General features: G+C 39.9%; 1 protein-coding gene across 6 annotated transcripts in view; it reads left to right on the plus strand.

The window, feature by feature from the left end:
• Window positions 1-26,405, plus strand: part of wdfy3 (WD repeat and FYVE domain containing 3) — a 444,121-nt gene that overhangs the window by 90,873 nt on the left and 326,843 nt on the right. For all 6 annotated transcript variants that reach the window (XM_069926060.1, XM_069926059.1, XM_069926063.1 and 3 more), the window contains 5 exons: window positions 13,180-13,372; window positions 14,463-14,649; window positions 16,869-17,035; window positions 17,769-18,236; window positions 18,799-18,897. In XM_069926060.1, the coding sequence (XP_069782161.1) occupies window positions 13,180-13,372; window positions 14,463-14,649; window positions 16,869-17,035; window positions 17,769-18,236; window positions 18,799-18,897 (1,114 nt within the window). The remainder of the gene's footprint in view (window positions 1-13,179; window positions 13,373-14,462; window positions 14,650-16,868; window positions 17,036-17,768; window positions 18,237-18,798; window positions 18,898-26,405) is intronic.

A 26,405-nucleotide genomic window follows, 5' to 3' on the forward strand; every position in this document is an offset into this window, starting at 1 on the left:
GATTGGATAAAGAGAAAAAAAAGCATATGACAAGTACAGGTAACTAAAGGTAAGGGAGGCCTGTCAAGATTTTAAAAAGTTCAGAGAGGCACTTAAAAAAGAAATTTGAAAGGCAGGAGCATCAGGAAATATCATTAATGGACAGGATTTAAGCAAGTCTAAAGGTATTTGATGTACATCAAGGGAAAAAGAATAACTAAGCAAAGCGTAGGTCCATGGGAAAATGTATGCAATCTGCATAGAGCCAGAAGAGAGAGAGAGATAAGGTCCTAAATGAGCATTTTTCATCGATATTCACAAAGGAAATGGTTTTTCTAGAGGATTTTGCAAAGGGGAAAGTGAAGTTCTTGTTTAAGTGTCCAAAAATAAAAGAGATACTCAATGCATTAGCATTTTCTAAAGGTGAGTAAATATCTAGGACTTAAAGAAATTTATCCCTGACTGCTCTGAAAGGCAAGGGAAGAGATTGCTTGGGCTCTGAGATTTTTTAATCTTCGCTGTCCACAAGATGACTGGAGGGGGGCAAATATACTTTTTTTTCCAAGAAAAACCCAGATAATTACTGACCTGTGAAATAAACATCAAAAGAAGAGAAATTATTGAATAATTGGAGAAGTTCAGGATTAATGATCACTTGGAAAGGCAGAGACAAATCAGCGATTAGATAGATTTTGATGGATCAATCTGATTTTTCAAGCTGGCTCCATAGCTCAGTGGTTAGAACACTGGTTTTGTAAACCAGGGGTCGCGAGTCGGTACTAAGATAGGTGGAATAGTGGATAATGAAGAAGGTTTTCAAGGATTGCAGAGGGATTTGGGCTGCTTAGAAAAGTGGGCTGAAAAATGGCAGATGGAATTTAATGCTGATAAGTGTGAGGTGCTTCATTTTGGTAAGAAGAATCAGAATAGGACATACGTGGTAAATGGGAGAGCATTGATGAATACAGAAGAGCAGAAAGATTTAGGAGTAACGGTACATCGTTCCCTGAAGGTAGAAACTCACGTGAATAGGGTGGTGAAGAAGGCTTTTAGTATGCTGGGCTTTATCAATCATTGCATGGAATATAGGAGTTGGGAGGTGATGTTGAGATTGTATAAGACGTTGGTGCGGCCTAATTTGGAGTTCTGTGTGCAGTTCTGGTCGCCTAATTATAGGAAGGATATAAACAGAGTGGAGAGAGTGCAGAGAAGGTTTACCAGAATGTTACCTGGGTTTAAGCATCTAGAGTATAGGGAGAGATTGGACAGATTAGGTCTTTATTCTTTGGAGTGTAGAAGGTTGAGAGGGGATTTGATAGAAGTATTTAAGATTATGAAAGGGATAGACAGAGTGGATGTGGATAGACTATTTCCGTTAAGAGGAGGAAAGATTAAAACAAGAGGACATGAGTTAAGAATTAAGGGGCAGAGGTTTAGAGGTAACATGAGGGGAAATTCTTTACTCAGAGAGTGGTAGCCGTGTGGAATGATCTTCCGGGAGAAATAGTGGCGGCGGAGTCAATTGTATTATTTAAGAAAAGGTTGGACAGGTAAATGGATGAGAAGAAGATGGAGGCTTATGGGTATTGTGCAGGGAGGTGGGACTAGAGAGGGGTGTTTGGTTCGGTGCGGACTAGAAGGGCCTAATGGCCTGTTTCCGTGCTGTAATTGTTATGTTATAAGAGGTTAACAATCTTTGTTGAGGAAAGTGCACTAGTTGTGGTTTACACAGACTTCATTAAGACCTCAGACAAGGTCCCATGTGGGAAAAAGGTTCAGAAGGTCAGGACCCATTGAATCCAGGCAAGATGATAAATTGAATCTAAAATTGGCTTGGGATAAGAAACCAGCAGATTGTGAAGGGTTGTTTTGTGATGAATGCCTGTAACCACTGGTGTTCATGGAGATTGGAGCTGGGAGTTTTGCTGTTCTGTACAGTGCCGTCCATAATGTTTGGGACAAAAACACTTTCTTATTTGCCCCTGGTCTCCACAGTTTTAAATTTGTAATTAAACAATTCATATCTAATTAAAATGCACATTCCCAAATCTTACTCAAGGTTATTTGTCTACATTTTGGTTTGATCATGCAGAAATTACAACACTTTTTTATGCTTAAATCCCCTGATTTCAGAACATCATAATGTTTGGGACATTTGGCTTCACAGGTTTTTGTAATTATTGAGATGTGTTTAATTGGTTCATTCGTACAGATCTAAGCAAGCTCAGCTTGCTTCTAAATTTTTTATCACCTTTGTTGTCTGTAGTTACCAGTTTTCAACACTGAGTACTAGAGTTGTGCCAATGAAAGTTAGAGTCATTATGAGAAGGAAAACCAAGAATAAACAGTAAGAGACATCACCAAAACCTTAAGATTATCAAGATCAACAGTTTGGAACATCATTAAGAAGAAGAAAGAGCATATTGCTGACCTCAGTAATCACAAAGGTATTGGTTGGCCAAGGAATACCTCCACTGCTGATGACAGAAGGATATTTATGTAATGGCATTGATTTACCACAGTTTACAAACAAAGAATGCACTCACTCGTTTCTTTCAGCACACCATTAAGTCAACTTTCTTTTATTATTCACTAGCCACAACATTTCATTCTTCAACTCACAAACATCATCCAGCTAAACTCATCTGACGCTCTTATTGGCTCACTGCCACATGAATGATCCTGATCCTCTCTCCTCCTTCTGAATCTGAGATTCATCACCTAGAGACTTGACGCTTAACACACCTGCGCATGTGGGCTATTAGCCCTGCATGTTGCATTGCTTGCGTCATCAGCGGCGGCCAGCACCGCTCTTGATGAAGGTAAGTATGTGGCGTGACAGCACTCTGCCTTCCTCCCCTCTCCCCCAAGCCTCCAACCCATGCAAGGAGGTGACTAATGGAACTATACCGGAGGGCTAACAGTTCAGCCTGACTTTGTATGATAGTGCAAGACAGGTGATGCATGGTCTGACTGGCAAGGGTGTGCCCCTTGGTCCTCTGCTCAAGCACAGAATGTGGCCTGTTGATATACGCCACCTTCAGCGTGTCAATGGAAACCATGTCAGCTTTTCTAGTTTATCACAGAAGTCTTCGGGTGACATAGTAAGACCTGAAAAGAATAATCGTAAATGGGCTGAAGTTGTTTGTGAACAGCATCATACCAGAGGAACACATGAGAACAGCATTGTAAATCATTCAGCACATACACTGCAGGTAATGCCTGCCACATAGGAGTAGGTTGGAGTAATCTCATGGTTTCCTGAAAATTATCAATATAACTAGAGTGTTGTGCTTGGACTCTGATTCACAAACTCGCCTGGCATGGTTAAAGTAGTACCATACACAAGCTCTGATGCTGAACATCCAAGATCTGCCTTAACTGCAGTACGCACTCCTAGGAGAGCTATGGGCAAACTTTGCATCACCACCTGTTGTTAATGTTGCCTTCAGTTGTCAATAGAAACACTCAATGAGACTGTTGGCCTGTGGATGGTAAAAAACTGAATGCAAATACAGGTAGTGCCCAGAAGATCAATGAGAGCTCGGAACATCGAGTCGAACTGAGTTCCTTGATCCATTGTAATAGCAACCGGAACACCGAAAAATGGAATCCAACGATCCACAAAAGCCCTAGCGATGGCAGTAGTTGATTATAAGGCATAAATGTCATTTCTGGTCAGGGCATTGATCACGGCATTTGCTTTTCATCAGATGTACCATATGCTCGATGAAAATTGTAGGACGAAGTCCGAGTGCCGAATCTGCAAGTAAGCGCCTGCTGGTCTGTTTAAATGGTGAAAGGACAACCTTCCAATAAAAAGTGGAACTGTTTCACTGCGAGAAAGATAGCTGGCCAAGAGTTCTCAACCAAATATACTATACTTTACCTGAACTGGTGACAGCTTGGCTAAAAAGTACGCCAGAGGTTCCAATTGCCCACAGATTCATTGTTCTAACACTGCTCCCACAACACTTGAAAGATGCATTGTGGCTAGAGGGAGCAAAGCATTGGGCTTTAGATTTACAGTACATTTCCCCTGCCCGGACAGGGGCCTCCGCCTGCCTCACTCGACCGAGGCCGGGGCCGCCGTCTCCCCCTTACTCCTGCCCGTATCGGGGCCGCCGCCGTCTACCCTTCGCCCGGACCGGGGCCGGGGCCGCTGCTGCTCTCCCTGTGCCCGGACTGGGGCCGCCGTCTCCCCCTTGCTCCTGCCCGTATCGGGGCCGCCGCCGTCTACCCTTCGCCCGGACCGGGGCCGGGGCCGCTGCTGCTCTCCCTGTGCCCGTACTGGGGCCGCCGCCTCCCACTCCCTGCCCGGACCGGGGCCTCCGCCTGCCTCACTCGACCGAGGCTGGGGCCGCCGTCTCCCCCTTGCTCCTGCCCGTATCGGGGCCGCCGCCGTCTACCCTTCGCCCGGACCGGGGCCGCTGCTGCTCTCCCTGTGCCTGGACTGGGGCCGCCGCCTCCCACTCCCTGTCCGGACCGGGGCCTCCGCCTGCCTCACTCGACCGAGGCCGGGGCCGCCGTCTCCCCCTTGCTCCTGCCCGTATCGTGGCCGCCGCCGTCTACCCTTCGCCCGGACCGGGGCCGGGGCCGCTGCTGCTCTCCCTGTGCCCGGACTGGGGCCGCCGTCTGGAAGTCTGGAAGGCTGGCGGCAAAACTGCATGCCAAACTGCATGAGTTTTTCAAGCTTTGTTGGGACCAAGGTAAACTGCCTCAGGATCTTCGTGATGCCACCATCATCACCCTGTACAAAAACAAAGGCGAGAAATCAGACTGCTCAAACTACAGGGGAATCACATTGCTCTCCATTGCAGGCAAAATCTTCGCTAGGATTCTACTAAATAGAATAATACCTAGTGTCGCCGAGAATATTCTCCCAGAATCACAGTGCGGCTTTCGCGCAAACAGAGGAACCACTGACATGGTCTTTGCCCTCAGACAGCTCCAAGAAAAGTGCAGAGAACAAAACAAAGGACTCTACATCACCTTTGTTGACCTCACCAAAGCCTTCGACACCGTGAGCAGGAAAGGGCTTTGGCAAATACTAGAGCGCATCGGATGTCCCCCAAAGTTCCTCAACATGATTATCCAACTGCACGAAAACCAACAAGGTCGGGTCAGATACAGCAATGAGCTCTCTGAACCCTTCTCCATTAACAATGGCGTGAAGCAAGGCTGTGTTCTCGCACCAACCCTCTTTTCAATCTTCTTCAGCATGATGCTGAACCAAGCCATGAAAGACCCCAACAATGAAGACGCTGTTTACATCCGGTACCGCACGGATGGCAGTCTCTTCAATCTGAGGCGCCTGCAAGCTCTCACCAAGACACAAGAGAAACTTGTCCGTGAACTACTCTTTGCAGATGATGCCGCTTTAGTTGCCCATTCAGAGCCACCTCTTCAGCGCTTGACGTCCTGCTTTGCGGAAACTGCCAAAATGTTTGGCCTGGAAGTCAGCCTGAAGAAAACTGAGGTCCTCCATCAGCCAGCTCCCCACCATGACTACCAGCCCCCCCACATCTCCATCGGGCACACAAAACTCAAAACGGTCAACCAGTTTACCTATCTCGGCTGCACCATTTCATCAGATGCAAGGATCGACAATGAGATAGACAACAGACTCGCCAAGGCAAATAGCGCCTTTGGAAGACTACACAAAAGAGTCTGGAAAAACAACCAACTGAAAAACCTCACAAAGATAAGCGTATACAGAGCCGTTGTCATACCCACACTCCTGTTCGGCTCCGAATCATGGGTCCTCTACCGGCACCACCTACGGCTCCTAGAACGCTTCCACCAGCGTTGTCTCCGCTCCATCCTCAACATCCATTGGAGCGCTCACACCCCTAACGTCGAGGTACTCGAGATGGCAGAGGTCGACAGCATCGAGTCCACGCTGCTGAAGATCCAGCTGCGCTGGATGGGTCACGTCTCCAGAATGGAGGACCATCGCCTTCCCAAGATCGTATTATATGGCGAGCTCTCCACTGGCCACCGTGACAGAGGTGCACCAAAGAAAAGGTACAAGGACTGCCTAAAGAAATCTCTTGGTGCATGCCACATTGACCACCGCCAGTGGGCTGATAACGCCTCAAACCGTGCATCTTGGCGCCTCACAGTTTGGCGGGCAGCAGCCTCCTTTGAAGAAGACCGCAGAGCCCACCTCACTGACAAAAGGCAAAGGAGGAAAAACCCAACACCCAACCCCAACCAACCAATTTTCCCTTGCAACCGCTGCAATCGTGTCTGCCTGTCCCGCATCGGACTGGTCAGCCACAAACGAGCCTGCAGCTGACGTGGACTTTTTACCCCCTCTATAAATCTTCGTCCGCGAAGCCAAGCCAAAGAAGACATTTCCCCTTATCTGAAGTTCCATTAACCAAAATGGTCCATTAACTGAATTTTTTTGAGCCGCCGACTTGATGTCACAAGTTGGAAAAAAATTTTCATCCGACTTGCCCATGTAGGGGTCTGATGCTCTGTTGGTGCTATTTTGATATCTTATATACTGTGCAAAGATATAGTTGCAAATGGCAAAACGGTCTGCAGATCACACTATGGATGTCAGTGAAAAGAAAAGGAGGAAGCATTTATGGTTGTCTATAGAACAGAAAGTCAAGCTTTTGGCAAAACGACAGTGGTGTAAATGTGAGACGTCTTAAGAAGAATATGCATAAGTGAAAGCTTGCTCGTTTTTGAGGAGTGAATTTCTTACCAGTCCATTATTATGCAAACAAAAAGCCATGGGTCACCAGGAATATCTTTTTTGATTGGTTTAACAAACATTTTGTGCCAGCAGGTTTTGCTCACTGAAGGGAAGCTGGACTGGATGATATCTGCAAGATTTTTTTATTGCTCGACAACTGTTCTGCTCATTCTCCAGCTGAAAATCTCATTAAAGATAATGTTCACGTCATGTACCTTCCCCCAAATGTGACTACCTTAATTCAGCTATGTGATCAAGGTATCCTCAGATCAATGAAGAATGAATATAAAAACACTTTCTTGAACAATATGCCGTCAGCAGTGTACAGAGGCTTGGGTGTGGCGGGTTTCCAAAGGATGTGATTTATGCTGCTGCCAATGCTTGGAACAAAGTGATTAAAGACACAATTGCACATGCCTGGCACAATCTGGCCTGCAACTATGTTCATTGGTAGTGGCGATGAAGAAGAAGAAGAAGAAGAAGAAGATGATGATTTTTTAAGAATTCTTTGTGTCAGGTGAGAAAAAAATGTTGTGTGACCTTACAAATGCAAAAGATATACATTCAGAGTCCATTATCACTAAGTTGGAAGAAGAGGATATCGAAGAAGTTTTTAACATCAATAATGAGGCTCCAGTTGTTCATTGACTAGTGGTGATCTAGCTGAAACTGTTCTGCATCAAGGTGAGCGCGATGAAGATGACTTGGTTAACACTGCAGAAAAAGTGCCTATAGATAACATGTTGAAAATTTGTGGTGAACTTGATGAAGGACTAGAGCAGCGTGCACTCACAACAGAACAAGAAATCATGTTGGTTTATAAAATCAAAGAGAGACTTCTAAGACAAAAAAACCATTGTTAATAAGACACTGACACTGGAGGAGCATATGAAAAAGTCATCAAGGAGAATTTCTAGTGTTTGGTGCTGCATTTATCTTTGTAAGCAGAAATCATTTTTTGGTACATATTAAACATTGTTTCATGCTCAAAAAGCCTGCTGTTGTTTTTTGTTGAAGTTTATTCACTTGAAAAAGTATTCTGCTGATACTAATGAGTTGCTTAACCAAAAAACGTACTGTACGTGCATCGTGGCATTTGCAAATGCAATCTTCACATTGTTGAAAGCACGCACAGCATCATCTCCCAAAGTGTCTTTCGGGCACAGACTTATCGGCAGATCCTTTTAGTGATTCAGTAAAGGGTAATAGAGATGCTGCAGCATTTGGCAGGAATCGGTGATAAAAATTCATCATGCCTAAAAAAAAGTTGCAACTGGCCAGATGTAGCAGATTCTCAAATCTCTCAGACTTTCGATTCATCGGGCAAAATACCAGGTTGCATTACTCTGTCCCAAAAAATAAGATCAGCAGTGCCAAAAATGCATTTACTTTGATTAATTACAATGCCAAACTCATCAAGCCTCTGAAATAATGAGACAAAGTAGCGCTTCTGCTCCTCTTCATCCACACTTGCAACCAGAATATCATCAATGTAAACAAACACAAAATCGACGCTGGCAATTACATGGTTCATCAACCGCTGGAATGTTTGAGCTGCATTCCATTGATTGAATGGCATTTGCAGAAACTTAAATGTGGCGAAAGGGTTAATTACTGCCGTTTTCGTGACTTCAGAAGGCTCAAAGGTGAAGGCCTAGGTAGATATGGGATACTAGCCTTCATTTATTGGAGCTGGGAATACAGAAGGTTATGCTTCAACTTCATTAAACATTGATTTGATTTCATGTATATGGTGATTTGAATTACATGCAGGAAATATGTGATGGTCATGCAGAGGCTGTAGAGGAAATTTTCAAGATATTGTCTCGAAAGGAGCATTTCAGTTATGAGGGGAGACTGGTGAGGTGGTCTGTTTCCCCAGGAATGGAGGAAGGAATTAAGAAGGGGCTTGATTGAGGATATGAAACTATGAATAGTGTAGATGGGGTAGACTGCAGGAAACATTTCCCCATATCAGAGGTAGAAAATACTGGAAGACAGTTTAGGATAGGTGGTAAGAGGGGATCTGAGGATGACCTTTGTCACCCAAAGAATGGTGTGTGTCTGAGAGAGTACTGGAAGCAGAGTTAATGATGACATTTAAGGAGAGTCAGGATGGGCACTTAAATCAACAAGGTATGGAAGGCTATAAGCAAAATGCTGAAAGATGGGATTAATATGGATAAATGTCCACAGTGCCATGGACGTGGCAGGCTGAGTTTCCAAGATGTTACACTCTATGACAAAAGACATACTTCAAACAGTGTCATTTGTTTTCATGTGTATGGATTGCCATTAGCAGGCTAGATTGCAGCAAATTGGCTCCATATTTCAAGACAACAATACAAGCAAATATCATAGTAGATTCAAAGATGGATGACGCAAATGGACAACTATTTTCCTTGATAAATTTGTGAAGCATTTGGTTTCATCAATTTGTGGTCACCTGGTTGACTGGAAGCTTGTATGTTTGAATTTAGATTTCAGATCTATTGTCAGAGTACATATATGACATCACATATAACCCAGAGATTCTTTTTCCTGTGGGTGAGGCAGAATTACCACTTATTGGTAGTGCAAAAAAACCTCAACACATATAAACAAATAAAGAAAAGTAAGCAAACTGCAATAGAGTTTTTTAAAAAGTGCAGAAGTAAGAATCCTTAAATGAGTTCCTGACTTGAGTTTGTTGTTGAGGAGTCTGATGGTGGAGGGGTAGCTGCTGTTCCTGAACCTGGTGGTGTGAGCCTTGTGACACTTTTACCTCTTTCCTGATGGATACAGTAAGAACAGAACGTGTGCTAGGTGGTGTGGATCCTTGATGATTGCTGCTTCTTTCCGGCAGCAGTGTTCTCTGTAGATGTTCATAATAATGGTGATGATTTTTCCTGTGATGTCCTGGGCTATGTCCAATACCTTTCTCAGAGCTTTACCATCAGGGGTATCGACGTCTCCTTACCAGACTGTGATGTAGCCGGTCAGCACACTTTCCACCACACATCTAGAAATTTTCTAGCTGATACCTCTCCATCATCAGATTCCTCAGCAACAAATGACCAGGGACTTGTTTAAGGACTCTTATCTGTGCACTTTTTTTTCTCTCTTTTGCACAGTTTGTTTAAATTTCTTTATTTGTTAGCATGTACACGTTGAGGTTTTTTTTGCACTGACAAAAAGTAGTAATTCTGCCTTCAGAAAAATGAATCTCAGGGTCATGTATGTGATGTCATGTATGTACTCTGACAATAAATCTGAAATCTTAATCTGAAATGTGTTCATGCAGGAAACAGATGGTGGCCAATTTGGATTATTTTTGCCCTCATAAAGAAGCTGTAAAAGTTATTCAATAACTCTTGGATCAATTTACTTGTGTTACAGTTGAAACTGCTGTCTTGAACATTTGATGAAAAAAACAAAGCTAATGGAATGTCAAACTATATATGACCACCAAATATTAATTCTTACTGAATGTTTTTAATTGATTGTATTTTTTAAAGTAGCATGTTAGTAGTTTTGTACTAGGTTTGTGACTGGAGGATATATAGTTTATTTTTGTGACATATATCAGCCATGAAAGCTATCAAGTTCATCACCATATACAGTGCCCTCAATGTTTGGACCAAAGATAGTTTTTTTTCCTTCTTTTGCTCTTGTGCTCCATAGTTTTAAATTTATAATCAAACAATTTGCAAGTGCTTAAAGTGCACATTCCATATATTATTGAAAGGTATTTGTGTACATTTTGGTTTGACCATGTAGAAATTGTAGCACTTTTATACATGGTCCTGTAGCAGCCCACGACTGTCACCAGAGGCAGACTTAGAAGATGCCTTTTGAACATGGCAATCAAGCGGGCTGCATGAGACATCAGCGGCCTATTCCCATAGGCCGCTGCAAAATGGACTCTGTCAGTGAGGGATTGCAAAAGGGCCAATCGGCATCCAGGGCGGCACAAACCACACCCGTCGATGCTGCAGCAAAATTGGCCAATCCAATTGATCAGAACCTGAAGGGGCACGGGTTACTCCTGTCTGTTACATGGCAGCCAGGGTGTGCCTCATCATATAAAAGAGAGCTGACAGTTCATTTAAAATCAGTGTCAACTGCACTCCTTGTGAGTGTCTTATTTCCGAGCTAGAACCTCGTGACATGCCACAGTCCCCTCATTTCTCTTTAAGATTTTTCTTCAGCATATGGAAGGCATGCTCAATTGGATTTAGATCGAGTGACCAACTTGGCCATTTAGGAATTTTCCAGTTGAAAAACTCCTTTGTAGCTTTAGCAGTATGTTTGGGATCATTAAAATGCCATCCAATGAGTTTGAAGGAATTTGCTCGAACTTGAGTAAATAATATGTTTCTATAGACTTCAGAATTCATTTTGCTACTGCTATCAGCAATTACTGGAACATCATCAATGAAGATAAGTGTGCCAGTACCTGTGGCAGCCATACATGCCCAGGCTATAACAGCCCCATCAATCACCACGTTTCACAGATGAGGTAGTATGCTTTGGATCTTGGCCAGTTCTTTTACACCTCCACACTTTACTCTTGCCATTACTCTGAAAAGGGTTAGTCTTGTTGGACTCATTTGTCCACAAGACCTTTTACCAAAATGCAACAGGCTCTTTTAAATACTTCTTTGCAAACTATAATCTGGCTATCTGTTTCTGTGACATCTTGCAATGTAGTCTCTATTTTTTAATCATGAAGTCTTCTGTGGACAATAGTAATTGACACATCCATACCTGCTCTCTAAAGAGTGTTTCTAATCTGTCAGACAGGTTTTGGGGATTTTTATTCATTTTCATGAATTATAATCAGAGAGTCGTGGTAGAAAATAGTTTGTCCAATTGGAGGCCGGTGATTAGTGGAGTTCCTCAGGGATCGGTCCTGGATCCACTATTGTTTGTTATATATATTAACGATCTGGAAGTAGGGGTGGAGAATTGGATAAGCAAGTTTGCGGATGATACAAAGATTGGTGGTGTTGTGGACAGTGAGGAAGATTACTGTAGATTAAAAGGTGATTTAGGAAGGCTGGAGGTGTGGGCTGAGAAATGGCTGAAGGAATTTAATACAGATAAGTGTGAGGTGTTACATTTTGGAAAGGCAAATCTAAATAGGTCATATGCATTAAATGGTAGGCTATTGAGAAATACAGAGCAACAAAGGGATTTAGGAGTTATGGTAAATAGTACCCTCAAGGCTGATACTCAGGTAGATGGTGTGGTGAAGAAGGCATTTGGAATGTTGGCCTTCATAAATCGGAGTATTGAATTCAAGAGTAGGGAGGTTATGATGAAATTGTACAAGGCATTGGTGAGGTCAAATTTGGAGTACTGTGTACAGTTTTGGTCACCAAACTATAGGAAAGATATAAACAAAATAGAGAGAGTGCAGAGAAGGTTCACGAGAATGTTGACAGGATTTCAAGGTTTGAGTTACAGGGAAAGGTTGTGCAGACTAGGGCTTTTTTCTCGAGCGTAGAAGATTGAGGGGGGACTTGATAGTGGTGTTTAAAATTTTAAAAGGGACAGACAGAGAAAATGTGGATAGGCTTTTTCAATTAAGAGTGGGGGTGATTCAAACTAGAGGACATGGTTTAAGATTGAAGGGGGGAAATTATAAGGGGAACATGAGGGGAAATTTCTTTACGCAGAGGGTGGTGGGAATGTGGAATGAGCTTCCGGCAGACGTGGTTGAGGCGGGATCGTTGGTTACATTTAAGGAAAGACTGGATAGTTACATGGAGAGGAGAGGACTAGAGGGGTATGGACCGGGTGCTGGTCAGTGGGACTAGGAGGGTGGGGATTTGTTACGGCATGGACTAGTAGGGCCGAACTGGCCTGTTCTGTGCTGTAAGTGGTTATATGGTTATAATGAAAATTCTGTCATCAGCAGTGAAGGTCTTCCTTGGCCTACCAATCCCTTTGTGATTATTGACCTCACCAGTACACTCTTTCTTAATAATGTTTCAAACAGTTGATTTTGGTAATCCTAACCTTTGGGTCATGTCTCTTACTTTTCTTGTTTTTAAGTCTAATAAGGGCTTCTTTGACTTTCATTGGCACAACTTTGGTCGTCAAGTGTTGAAAAACAGCAAATACAGACTCCAAAGGTGATCAAAAGCTTAGAAACAAGCCTAGCCCTCTTATACCTGCACCAATGAAACATATCTGAGTAATCACGAACACCCGTGAAGCCAAATGTCCCAAACATGGTGCCCTGAAATGGGGGAACTATGTATAAAACATACTGTAATTTCTGCATGGTCAAACATAAATGTATTCAAATAACCTTCGATAAAAACAGGAATGTGCACTTTAATCGCATGTGAATTGTTTGATTACAAATTTGAAACTGTGGAGCCTAGGGGCAAATAAAGGAAAATATTGTCTTTGTCCTTAACATTATAGGGGGCTCTGTAAATTAAATATGGCTATAGAATGAATTTGGCATTACAATTGTGAATCTTTTTTGATAGATCTTGGTGAAACTCTGCAACTGCGTGTCACCAGCAGAAGAACTAGCCCAAAAAGATGACCTCCAGCTACTGTTCAGTGCTATTACCTCCTGGTGTCCCCCACATAATATTCTCTGGAGAAAGAGTGCAGGAGAAGTGCTAATGACCATATCTCGTCATGGACTTAGTCTCAATGTGATCAAATATATTCATGGCAAGTACCTGTTGTATCATTATAATATATTTAAGTGTGTTAAAGAAGAATTTTGATTGTTTAAATAAAATAAAATTCAGACCATTTCACTGCTTCAGTTTAAGCCTATCCTTTGAGATTTAGGATTGGCAGGATATATGCTAATTTTAATTAATTGCATATATTTCATGTTCTTTCCTTTTCTTAAAAGTTACAATTGATTCAATTTCTGTTGTCACTTGGTCATATTTTCTGCTATTATTAATGTTTTTCAATTAATATTTTCTTGATGGTTATGATTTTTATTAATAAGACTGCCTATTACACCCCTGTTAAACTTTGAGTGATAATTTTAAAAAAAAACAGTTTAGTAAATGCTTCAACCAGTTCTCAAATGTGGAGATTTGTTTTCCGGTATTTTAGGCCAGCCAATCACAAAATGTCCATATGCAGCCCCTTCCATCCTCGCCCTGGGGGCCATGGACTGAAATTATTAAATAGTTTTTATTTTTGTCTTTCGTAGGAGAAAAGTACAGAAGAAACCAACTTAACTTGACTGCTTCACAGGGAAGGGTGCCCATAAATTATGAGCAGTGTCCTAACAGGGCCATAGCCAAAAGAAAGTTGAGAATGATGTCAATTGTCAAGTTTTCTTAGTCACAGAATGATATAAACTATCAGCCGCCATCCCTACATCAATCCCCCCACCTTTATTGTAAAATATAGCCAAAGATGCCTTGATTTAAATAAAAATAAACCAAATGATAGGTTAGAATATCTACATCTGTTATGTAATATGTTACACTGGGTAACTTTTAACTGTAATTCCATTAAATTCTAACTTAAATCTGTTACCCTACTTCACACTTGTTCAATTGCAGCCAGGATTTTTAATTGCAATTAAATTGTAAAACTGCTTAAGAAAATATCACTCAATGCAAGTTATATTAAAGAGCTTGCTTTTTTTAAAAAAATTGCATCGGATAAATAATAGTTGAAGAACTGGTGTGAAATTATCAAGAAATTTCTTCAGTTTTCCCACAAAAAGAAATGGGCGAATCTATGCCAGCAGCTTTCCAAGTTGTTAATATTGTGCTATTTTTATGTACAGAAAAAGAATGTGTAGCTACATGTATTCAAAATATGCAGCAATCAGAAGATCTCTTACCCCTGGAAATTGTGGAAATGTTTGCTGGGCTGTCCTGTTTTCTTAAAGACTCCAGTGATATATCACAAGTTCTGTTGGATGATTTTCGGTCTTGCCAAGGTTATCAATTTCTCTGTGATCTTCTTCTCAAGTAAGTTTATTGCATATTTATTGTTACAGAAATAAAATTCTGTGGATTAACTGGGAGAATGGGGCACAGATGTTAAGGACATTCACAATTACAGACTAGCAAATTTTCTGTTTTATGTTGCTTTTTTTAATAATCCATTACACTTTTAATTTTCTTTTTGAATACAATTTGTCATAAATTTTAAAGTGAACTAGGTAAGTGACTAGAAAAGGAACTAGGTCCAAAATGAATGGAATGGGAGTATGGAAACCAAAGTCCTGGTGAATTAAAGGGGAGGGTGGGAGCTGGGACCCTGGGAACCAGGATGAGGGTGAGTGGAAAGAGAAAATAGCTATGTTGTCTCGTGAGCCACATGCTGAAACTTTGGGACTTCTGAATGATTGGATTGTTACAGTTTTACTACATAACAAAATGCGGGAAATACTCAGTTGCCTTGGGTGCATTGCTCAGGTGAATGATTTTAATGTGTTTCATCAGATGGATCAAAAGTCATTGACTTCAAATGTTAAAACTTACTCCACTGATGTTGCCTGACCTGCTATTTTTCATACAGTACATTTATATTTTCTGGAATATTTTTATTAGTTGTGGTTAGTTATTTAGTTTTAAGATACTGTTTTTCGTCTGATTGTGCACTGTGAACATTGCAGTACTCTTTCTGGTTTAAAATCTAAAAGCATCTAAGTTGAAATAAAGTGCTCCTTGGGTGGATTGGGGGCGGGAGGAAAGCGGTGGTTGTGACTGGTTTAAAAAAAAGAATTAAAGCTTCATGTGAACATTTCCCAAGAGTATATGTGTGTCTTGAGGAGACAATGGTTTATTTATTTTCACTTTTCTTTTTGTAAATGTAAGATTGAGATAAAAACTTATTCTTAGTCATTTGTGAAAAATCTGAACCAATGTGGCATTTGTGCATTGAATTCCCTCCCCAATGTTTTTATCATTACAGAACTGTAAAGTATTGTAGTGACTGGTTAAACCTACAGATATTTAAGAGATTGAATTGTGAGACAGAAACTTGGTCAGATTTCTTGTGGTTTGCAACTCTAAAATTGCATTAACTTCATTTCAATTGTCCTGGTTAGTTCTACATACAAACAAAATTTGTGAACAAAAGTGAGATAATTTGGCAGAATTCACTTCTGTACCTTGTTGGTGCTGTGCAACTGCTCAGCAAAAGGAGGTGTAAGGTGCTCTTTCTGCCCGATAGCCTACAGATCACCCTTGGGCAAGGAAAAGTACCTGTTTATCCTCCCAATCAGGGTCACGTCAAGCCACGAATGACAGATGTTGGATGATTTTTACAAGCAGATTCTACAAATTGGAATTTATGGTTGTAAAACTAAAAATGCTGGCCAAATGTATCTGCGGATCAATGAACAAGATTACTCATCCAGTATGGACACTGCAACTGAAGAAGGCAATGGGAAATCACTTCAGTATTTTTCTCTTGTTTAATCGTGAACTCTATATTGACTACAGTCTCAACTCAAAGATGGAGCCTTCACCGAAGGAAAACAGGAGAAGCAGCATGACAGCATGGAGGGTCAGAGATCATAATGGATGGCTAAACGGCAAGGCACCTGAATGAATGAACCTTGTTCTGCTGAAGTCACATCACCTATAATAAAAGTTCTTAGTGTTACTTACCAAGATGGTTGTGTTGGACCTGATCAAAATATAGTACTTAAATCCAGTTAAAATTTATCAACTAATGAACATCAACTCTCTCCTCTTTTACTTTTATGCTTTAGAGACGTCCATCTGCAAAGGGCTTCTGCCCAAAGCTATACTGTTAGAAGTAACTTATGGGTGGTGTTGAATTTGTTAGTCAATGCAGATTATTGGTGTATTTTCATTGTAATTGATATTGGCCTGCAATTTCTACATAACTGCCACTTCCTCGTGGTCATTAGCCACTTCACTGAAAAAGTTGTTCTTCTCTGAAGTACCCAAGCCCAAACTTCTTGAAGGAAGCTTGCTCAAAGCATGTTGATGACCTGGACGGCGAGAGGCTCTACAATCATAGTCCCACTGGAATGATTAAGCTACGGCTTCCACCTGCTCATCCCCAGTCAAAATCTTCATTTGCTGTCTACTGAAGGCAAAATTGGAGACAATCTGAAGAAAAAAGTTGGATTTCATTCTCTGCAGTTAGTTTTTATAATGTACACAACAGTTTATATTAACATGCTATTATTTGTGTATGCCATTTTTAGATTGGAGCAAATAAAAGAGCCTGATGCTAAAGAGGCACTGATAGACTTGATACACCTTGTGATTTCATTGACAACATATGGGATCAATGAATTAAGACCCACAGGCATAAGTAGTGGAGCACCTTTCCTTCTGCCAGGATTTGCAGTACCACAACCTTCTGGCAAAGGTAATTCTGTGAGTTCATTTTCCATGTTAACTTCAATTTCCTGCAAGCCTGTTTTAATTTCTTGAAAATGTAACATGATAACCTAACTGAAGTCAGCAATATTACATAATCACAAAAAGATTGCTAATCAGATTTTAATATTCATCTGTATTTTCACATTGTGTTATTTTTAAATATAATTTGGTTTAGGATTTAGGATAAAATATTAAAATAAATAATATAGTTTGTACATTTTGTAAACTATTATTTTGAATTAATAGCAATTGTATTCTGACTGTAAAGAATTAAAGGAAAGTTAAGCCAAGGCAGTCATATATTTAGACAACTGTATCTGGGGAAATCTAATTAAGGGTATGGTAAAATATGTTCCAGATAAATGAAGAGCATATTATAATTAAGAAATCCTGCACCATTTTTCTTATTTCTTTGTATTGGGATGTAATTGTGAAGGAAGGTAGATTTGGGAAGAAATTTAGCATCTAGATAAGATTCAGGATTTAGTATTCACAAGGAATTTTGTAGCACTCTGATCTTGAAAGCTTTCATCAAATTAAATTTTGTAGGATCTCCTATTAATGATGTGATGAAAATATGCTACTGTTTCTTTTTGCTTTCACAAAATTCATTTCAATTTGTTAAATTATTTGGGGATATTCAAGAATTGTATTTACTAAAATTGCAGATAAGTTATTAAAATTGTGCATTGAATGCTGTCATCCTTTTCTTAAACTAGGTCGCACAGTAAAAAATATCCAAGCCTTTTCTGTTCTTCAGATCACCTTTTTAAAAGTGAAAACAAGCGATCTTGCCAGAATCATCTTGGATGCCATTTCAAACATTTACATGGGTGATAATGCCAATTACTTCATCCTAGAACCTCAGCACACACTCTCTCAGTTTGCTGAGAAGATTTCCAAAGCTCCAGAGGTGCAACCCAAGTACTTTGAAATATTGGAGTTTATTATCTTCAGCTTAAACTATATTCCATGTAAAGAACTGATAAGTGTCAGCATCCTGTTAAAGTCCAGCACCTCCTACCAATGTAGCATTATTGCAATGAAGACCCTATTGAAATTTGCCCGCCATGATCCTATTTTTCGAGATGTATATCGAGAGGTTGGATTGCTTGAGGTGATGGTGAATCTTCTGCACAAATATGCTGCTCATTTAAAAGAACCAATACGGAATTCTAATGATCCAGGTAATTTTTTTGTTTGTAGATATTAATGTTTAAATATCCAGTGTAAATTTGACAATTGTATGTCAAGTATTCTATAGTCTGAATCTTATTTTTCTTGTTTTACTTGTTGGAAATTAAATGACAGGTGGGATAAGAAGCATGAGTATGCGGCTAACTGAAGGAGTTGGCTAGTCTTTACTGCCTTATCCCACATTGACCCTCTCAATTCTCTTCACTTTTATAAATCCATAAAAACACTTGCTATTTGTTTTGATGATAATTGCCAATCAATTTTCTTTCCTTTTTTTATTAGAATTTTAATCTCTTTCTGCTGGTTTTTATAAAATTCCTTATATTCTGGTCTACCACTAGTACTTGCCACTTTATATTTTCTAGACTTTGATTTAATATACTCTTTGAAATGCACTTAATGTTCAATTTCATCAGCTATTGCTGAATTTTTGTTTAATATTTCCATTGGTTGTCAATGTAAATCTATTTTGGTAATAGTAATTTAATGATGCAATTGAGCTAAGTTTTACCTCTAATTACTTTTAACTCTGAAATGTATTTACTAAAACAGAGACTAAAGCAAATTGTTCATTGGAGGATCGGAATCAACTTGCCCTATTAGTGATGGAAGTCTTAACAGTACTGTTGCAAGGATCAAACACAAATGCAGGTAATTAACTAAATCTTTTAATTCAAAAACAGTTTTTGAAGGAAGTTCTTCATTTTGCATGATAACAGATTTTTGCAAGGGATTTGTAGCTCTGTGAACCTGAGAGCATAGTTCAAATGACCTTTTATATTCATTTTATAGGCATCACTAATGAGGCCAGCAAGATTTAATCATCTCATTATGCCCTGAGAAAGTATACTTAACATCCTTGAATTTTTACTTCTTCTGATAAGATATTACCACGCTTCATCTCCTTGGTTTTGCTAACGTTGAGCGCAAGGTTGTTGGTGTGATACCACTCAAAGAGCTGATCTATCTCCCTCCTTTACACTTCTCCTTTGTGATTCTGCCAACAACTGTGTTGTAATTGGTAAACTTGTAGATTGCTTTGGAATTGTGCCTGCTCTCACAGTCATGGGTGTATAATGAGTAGACCAGTGGGCTAAGCATGCATCGTTGCGGTAAGGAATGAGGAGGAGACATTGTTTTTAATTCAGTGAGGTTTCCATTGTTTCCATTTCATACTGACTGTGGTCCTTGTAGTCTTCCAATGAGAAAGTCAAGGATCCAGTAGCCGAGGAGGGTACAGAGGTCCAGAGTTTGTAGTTTCTTGATTAGCTCTGAGCGAATAATGGTATTGAAGGCTGTTGATGATGAAGAGCCGTGTATATATGAATTATTATTTTTGAAGTGATCCAGAGCTCAGTGGAGAGCCAGCAATATTGTATCTGCTATGGAACGATTGTGACAATAGGTGAATTGCAGTGGTTCCAGATCTTTGCTTAGGTACGAGTTAATTCTGGCAATGACCAGCCTCATTGTTTCATCACAATAGAAGTTAGTGCTACTAGGCAATAGTCATTGAGGCAGCACACACTACTCTTCTTGGGCACCTCGATTGATGCCCATTTGAAGCAGATGGGAACCTCTGACTGCATCAGTGTGAGGTTAAAAATATCCATGAACACTCCGGCTAGGTACCCTGCCAGGTACGCCATCAGGGCTTGACACCTTGTGAGGGTTTACCCTCTTATTTTAAACTTTATTTTCCATTTGCATCAAAACATATACAGTATTTATCCATAACATAAGAATAATAAAAACTATGACACAAAAATAATATAGTTTTTATATATTTTCTCACCCCACACACCCTCCCACCCTCCCCAAAAATTTAGGGGAAAAAAAAGGAAAAGGAAAAGCCTGTCTAATAAACCTATATCTTTTAATTAATTAATTGCAGTTTACATAACAATCGTACACCATAACTAATTAGGGCGGGTTGGAAGGGAGCGTGGGGAACGCTGCAGGTAAAGTCGTAGCAATAAAATCCATGTAGGGTTTCCAAATCTTATCAAATTTTTCTGGTTGATTTTGTAAATTATATGTTATACTCTCTAATGGTATACAATTTAATAATAATTTTGTTCGCCATCTATTCAACCCCAAAATATCACCAGATTTCCTTGTTACAGCTACAGATTTCTTTGCTATTGCTATTGCCACACTTAAAAACTTCTTTTGATAAATATCTAACTTCAATTGGGAAATATCTCCCAATAAAAATATTCTGGGCTCCTTCAAAATTTGTGTCTTCAAAACTTGTCCCAATAAAATACTTGCATCCTTCCAAAAGTTATCTACCTTTTCACGTTGCCAGACTGCATGCAGGAAAGATCCGACTTCTTTATTACATCTAAAACATTAATCAGAACAATTCAAATGAAGTGCATGCAATTTGTATGGAGTATAATATAATTGATGTAAAAAATTAAATTGTACCATTTGATATCTAACATTAATTGTATTAGTTACACCTTCATAGCATAATTTTGACCATTCTTCTTGAATCTATATATTTAAATCTTTTTCCCATCTGGATTTAGATTTGAATAAATCCTTTTTCTGAACAGTCTCTTGTAATTTGATATACATATTAGTAATAAATCTTTCAATAAACATATCCGTTATTAGATAGTCAAATAGACTTTGTTCGGGTAATTTAAAATTCCTCCCTAATTTTCTTTTTAAATATGATTTGTTGATAATAAGAAAAAATAGTATTATGTGGTGTATTATACTCAGCTTTCAATTGGTCAAAAGTCAAAAAAATGATCCCAAAAAACAATCCCTTAATGTTTTATTCCACAATTATACCTAACATTGAAATAACAATGATTAATCATAAAAGGATTTTAAGGATTTTGATTTAATCTCATTTTAGCCAACTGATAATTCTTCATTCCTCTTTCTACATGTACTCCATTCTATATTTCAAGTCTTCTTTCTTTGGCTTGGCTTCGCGGACGAAGATTTATGGAGGGGGTAAAAAGTCCACGTCAGCTGCAGGCTCGTTTGTGGCTGACAAGTCCGATGCGGGACAGGCAGACACGATTGCAGCGGTTGCAAGGGAAAATTGGTTGGTTGGGGTTGGGTGTTGGGTTTTTCCTCCTTTGCCTTTTGTCAGTGAGGTGGGCTCTGCGGTCTTCTTCAAAGGAGGTTGCTGCCCGCCAAACTGTGAGGCGCCAAGATGCACGGTTTGAGGCGTTATCAGCCCACTGGCGGTGGTCAATGTGGCAGGCACCAAGAGATTTCTTTAGGCAGTCCTTGTACCTTTTCTTTGGTGCACCTCTGTCACGGTGGCCAGTGGAGAGCTCGCCATATAACACGATCTTGGGAAGGCGATGGTCCTCCATTCTGGAGACGTGACCCATCCAGCGCAGCTGGATCTTCAGCAGCGTGGACTCGATGCTGTCGACCTCTGCCATCTCGAGTACTTCGACATTAGGGGTGTAAGCGCTCCAATGGATGTTGAGGATGGAGCGGAGACAACGCTGGTGGAAGCGTTCTAGGAGCCGTAGGTGGTGCCGGTAGAGGACCCATGATTCGGAGCCGAACAGGAGTGTGGGTATGACAACGGCTCTGTATACGCTTATCTTTGTGAGGTTTTTCAGTTGGTTGTTTTTCCAGACTCTTTTGTGTAGTCTTCCAAAGGCGCTATTTGCCTTGGCGAGTCTGTTGTCTATCTCATTGTCGATCCTTGCATCTGATGAAATGGTGCAGCCGAGATAGGTAAACTGGTTGACCGTTTTGAGTTTTGTGTGCCCGATGGAGATGTGGGGGGGCTGGTAGTCATGGTGGGGAGCTGGCTGATGGAGGACCTCAGTTTTCTTCAGGCTGACTTCCAGGCCAAACATTTTGGCAGTTTCCGCAAAGCAGGACGTCAAGCGCTGAAGAGCTGGCTCTGAATGGGCAACTAAAGCGGCATCATCTGCAAAGAGTAGTTCACGGACAAGTTTCTCTTGTGTCTTGGTGTGAGCTTGCAGGCGCCTCAGATTGAAGAGACTGCCATCCGTGCGGTACCGGATGTAAACAGCGTCTTCATTGTTGGGGTCTTTCATGGCTTGGTTCAGCATCATGCTGAAGAAGATTGAAAAGAGGGTTGGTGCGAGAACACAGCCTTGCTTCACGCCATTGTTAATGGAGAAGGGTTCAGAGAGCTCATTGCTGTATCTGACCCGACCTTGTTGGTTTTCGTGCAGTTGGATAATCATGTTGAGGAACTTTGGGGGACATCCGATGCGCTCTAGTATTTGCCAAAGCCCTTTCCTGCTCACGGTGTCGAAGGCTTTGGTGAGGTCAACAAAGGTGATGTAGAGTGCTTTATTTTGTTCTCTGCACTTTTCTTGGAGCTGTCTGAGGGCAAAGACCATGTCAGTGGTTCCTCTGTTTGCGCGAAAGCCGCACTGTGATTCTGGGAGAATATTCTCGGCGACACTAGGTATTATTCTATTTAGTAGAATCCTAGCGAAGATTTTGCCTGCAATGGAGAGCAACGTGATTCCCCTGTAGTTTGAGCAGTCTGATTTCTCGCCTTTGTTTTTGTACAGGGTGATGATGGTGGCATCACGAAGATCCTGAGGCAGTTTACCTTGGTCCCAACAAAGCTTGAAAAACTCATGCAGTTTGGCATGCAGAGTTTTGCCGCCAGCCTTCCAGACTTCTGGGGGGATTCCATCCATACCTGCTGCTTTGCCACTTTTCAGTTGTTCGATTGCCTTATATGTCTCATCCAGGGTGGGAACCTCATCCAGCTCTAGCCTTAGGGGCTGTTGAGGGAGCTGGAGCAGGGCGGAATCTTGGACTGAGCGGTTGGCACTGAAAAGAGATTGGAAGTGTTCTGACCATCGGTTGAGGATGGAGATCTTGCTTCAAAATTGGTGTATCTGATTTTCCTTTTAATAATTCCTCATTTATATAAAATGTGTTCAGAATTATTTTCTCCCATTTTATTCATTTCAATTTGCACCCATGAAATCTTTTCATTGGTATGATAACAAGAAGGCAAAAATCTAAGTTGCTGCTGTATAATAATTTTTAAAATTAGGCAATTGAAGTCAGCCTTGATCAAATTTTCATGTTAATTTTTCCAATGCCATCTGAGGAGTTTTATCCCTCCAAATAAATCTTCTTACACTTTTATTTAAATCCTGAAAAAACATTATTGGTACAAAAATTGGTAAGATTGAAAAAGGTGTTGTATTCTAGGAAAGATATTCATCTTCACACAATTAATCCTTCCTATTAAAGAAATTGGCAAATGTTACCATCTTAATAAATCTTCTTTAATTCTCCTCAATAAAGGTATGTAGTTTTTTTTGTTGAAAACTTTATGTATAGAATTTAAAGTACATACAAAAAACCTTACTGAAAACTAAAACCCCTTACTAATAACCCTCCTTCCCCCTACATCCCTCCCCAAACTACCCCTATACAGAGCCAAAACCATACATCAGGTAATTGTCCATTGCTGTGAAGTATGCCAACCTTTTACATCTTAAAAAAAACATTTACAATATATCCAAACCCTTGCATTCCAAATATGGAGTCCACATTTTAACAAAGAAAGAATAATTATTCCATAAATTATGTTATCTTTTCGAAATAAATACATGACCTCAATTCATTATGCCATCTTTGTATATTCAATTCAATGTCATTCTTCCATGTAATAGCAATACATTTCCTAGCTACAGCTAATGCCAGATGAATAAATGCAATTTGAAATTTATCCAATCTTAAACCAGTTGTTAATGATGTACAGGTACATGATCCTTTATCCGGAACCCTTGGTGGACTGTGTGTTCCGAATTTCAGAAAGCCCACTCGTATTGTGCTGCCCTATCGACCCCCACCCTCTTCCAGTCGCCCGGCCATCTCCCCCGACTGCGGACCCTTGGCCGCCCGGCAGTCTCCCCCGACCGCCCGGCAGTCTCCCCCGACCGCCCGGCAGTCTCCCCCGACCGCCCGGCAGTCTCCCCCGACCGCCCGGCAGTCTCCCCCGACCGCCCGGCAGACTCCATCGGCCGCCTCCCCCGACCGCCGGTCCCTCGGCCACCTGCCCCGACTGCCAGTCCCCTGGCCGCGGTCCCTACTTGCCGGATTTTGGAGCTTTGCGGATTTTAGATGTCCGGATAAAGGATCGTATACCTGTAGTATAACCCTTTAAGAAAAGTAATGGATCAAGTGTTAATTCGATCTTGAACAAATCTTCAAAAAAACTTCATAATTCATTTCCAAAAGGGTTTAACTTTTTCACAAATCCATACTGAATGTAAAAAAAAGTACCTGTCTGTGTTTCATAACAAAAACACAAATCTAAAGAACTGGAACCATATCTTTTTAACTTCTCAGGAGTTAAATACAGCTGATGCAAAAAGTTCTAATTGACTAAACTATATCTCACATTAATTAATTTAATAACACTATCTACACACATAGTCATCCATTCCTCCTGAGATAGTAAAATAGATAAATTCTTCTCCCACTTGTTTTTCATTTTATATGTCTAATTTAATCATCTTCTCTTGCAAAAAAATATACATTTCTGAAATAAACCCTTTTTTCTCCACTATCAACAATTAAAATCTCGAATTCAGTTTGTCCAGGTAGTACCAAATCCTGTCCAAAATGTTCTGTTAATAGAGCATGCACCTGATAATAGGCAAATAAAGAACTTGGCAATATCCCAAAAAAAAATTTAAGTCTAGTAAAGGAAAGGAACATACATGCCTCAAAACAATCCTCCACCAGTTTAATACCCTTCAATTCCCAAATTTTGAAATAAAGATTATTCACAGAAAAAGCAATTGTTTTATTCTGGTATAATGGAGTCGTAGCTGAAATTTTACCTTTAGTTCCTATAATTTGATCTCTTTTATACCAAATCTCCATCAAATGTTTCAATACTGGTAACATATACTTTTGTAAAAGATAAGGGTTCCATTCATATATATAACTTGATGAATATTAAATTCAGAAATCTGTGTTAATTCAAATTTAGCCCATATTGGAGGTTGGTCAATATCAAACATCCTGTTAATGAATTTTAATTGTGCAGCTTCATAATAATTCTGAAAATTTGGTAGTTGAAGACCTCCTGATGCATAATTTCCATGTCAATTTTTGTAATGAGACTCTAGATAATTTACTTTTGCAAAAAAAAATCACACTGCCACATTTAATTATTTAAAAAAGGTATTTGGTATTGAACAAGGAATAGATTGGAAAAGATATTGAGTACATGGAAATATATTCATTTCAATACAATTTACTCTTCCTTCCATCTTGTCAAATCAAACTTAATTTTATTTAGTAAAGGTACATAATTTAATTTATATAAATTTTGATAATCAACATTGACCATTAGACCTAAATATTTAATTTTGTTAGACCACCTAAATTTCATAATCTGCTTACAATCCTCATCTGAAATTGGTTATATCTCACTTTTATCCCAATTAACTTTATCACCAGACATTTCTCCATACTGTTTCAAAAGGTTCTGAAGTTGCCCCAAGAATTTCTAAGATATATGTTAAATATATTAACACATCATCTGCGAACAAATTAATTTTATACTCTTCCTCACCAACTTTAATTCCCTTAATAGTAACATCCTGTCTAATAGCTTGAGCCAATGGTTCTATAATAATGCAAATAAGGTCAGAGACAGTGGACAACCTTGTCTAGGTGATCTAGACTAATTAAATGAAGATGAGATCTGTCCATTTGTCACCACCCTAGCTGATGGATTTTTGTATAAGGCCTTCACCCAACCAGTAAAGAGTGGCCCAAATTTAAATCTTTCGGCCACTTTGAATAAAAAAATTCCACTCAAATCGATCAATAGCCTTTTCAGCATCTAATGCTACTATCATTGTTGGTTGAGTTGCTTTCTTGATGCATTAATTATTGTAATTAATTTAACAATATTATCAGCTGAATATCTATTCTTAATTAAAAACCCGCTTGATCTGCATGTATTAATTGTGGTGAATATTTAGCAAATCTATTAGCTACAATTTTATAATTTACATTTAATAAAGAAATCAGTCTATGAGAAGCCACTTTCAAAGGTTCTCTATCTTTCTTTGGAATAACAGTAATTAACACCCGAGAAAGATTCTAGAAACAAACATGTTTCCGTAAATACTGGAAGCAGTAAA

This window comes from Narcine bancroftii, chromosome 3 (genome assembly GCF_036971445.1).
Source record: "Narcine bancroftii isolate sNarBan1 chromosome 3, sNarBan1.hap1, whole genome shotgun sequence".
NCBI lineage: Eukaryota > Metazoa > Chordata > Chondrichthyes > Torpediniformes > Narcinidae > Narcine > Narcine bancroftii.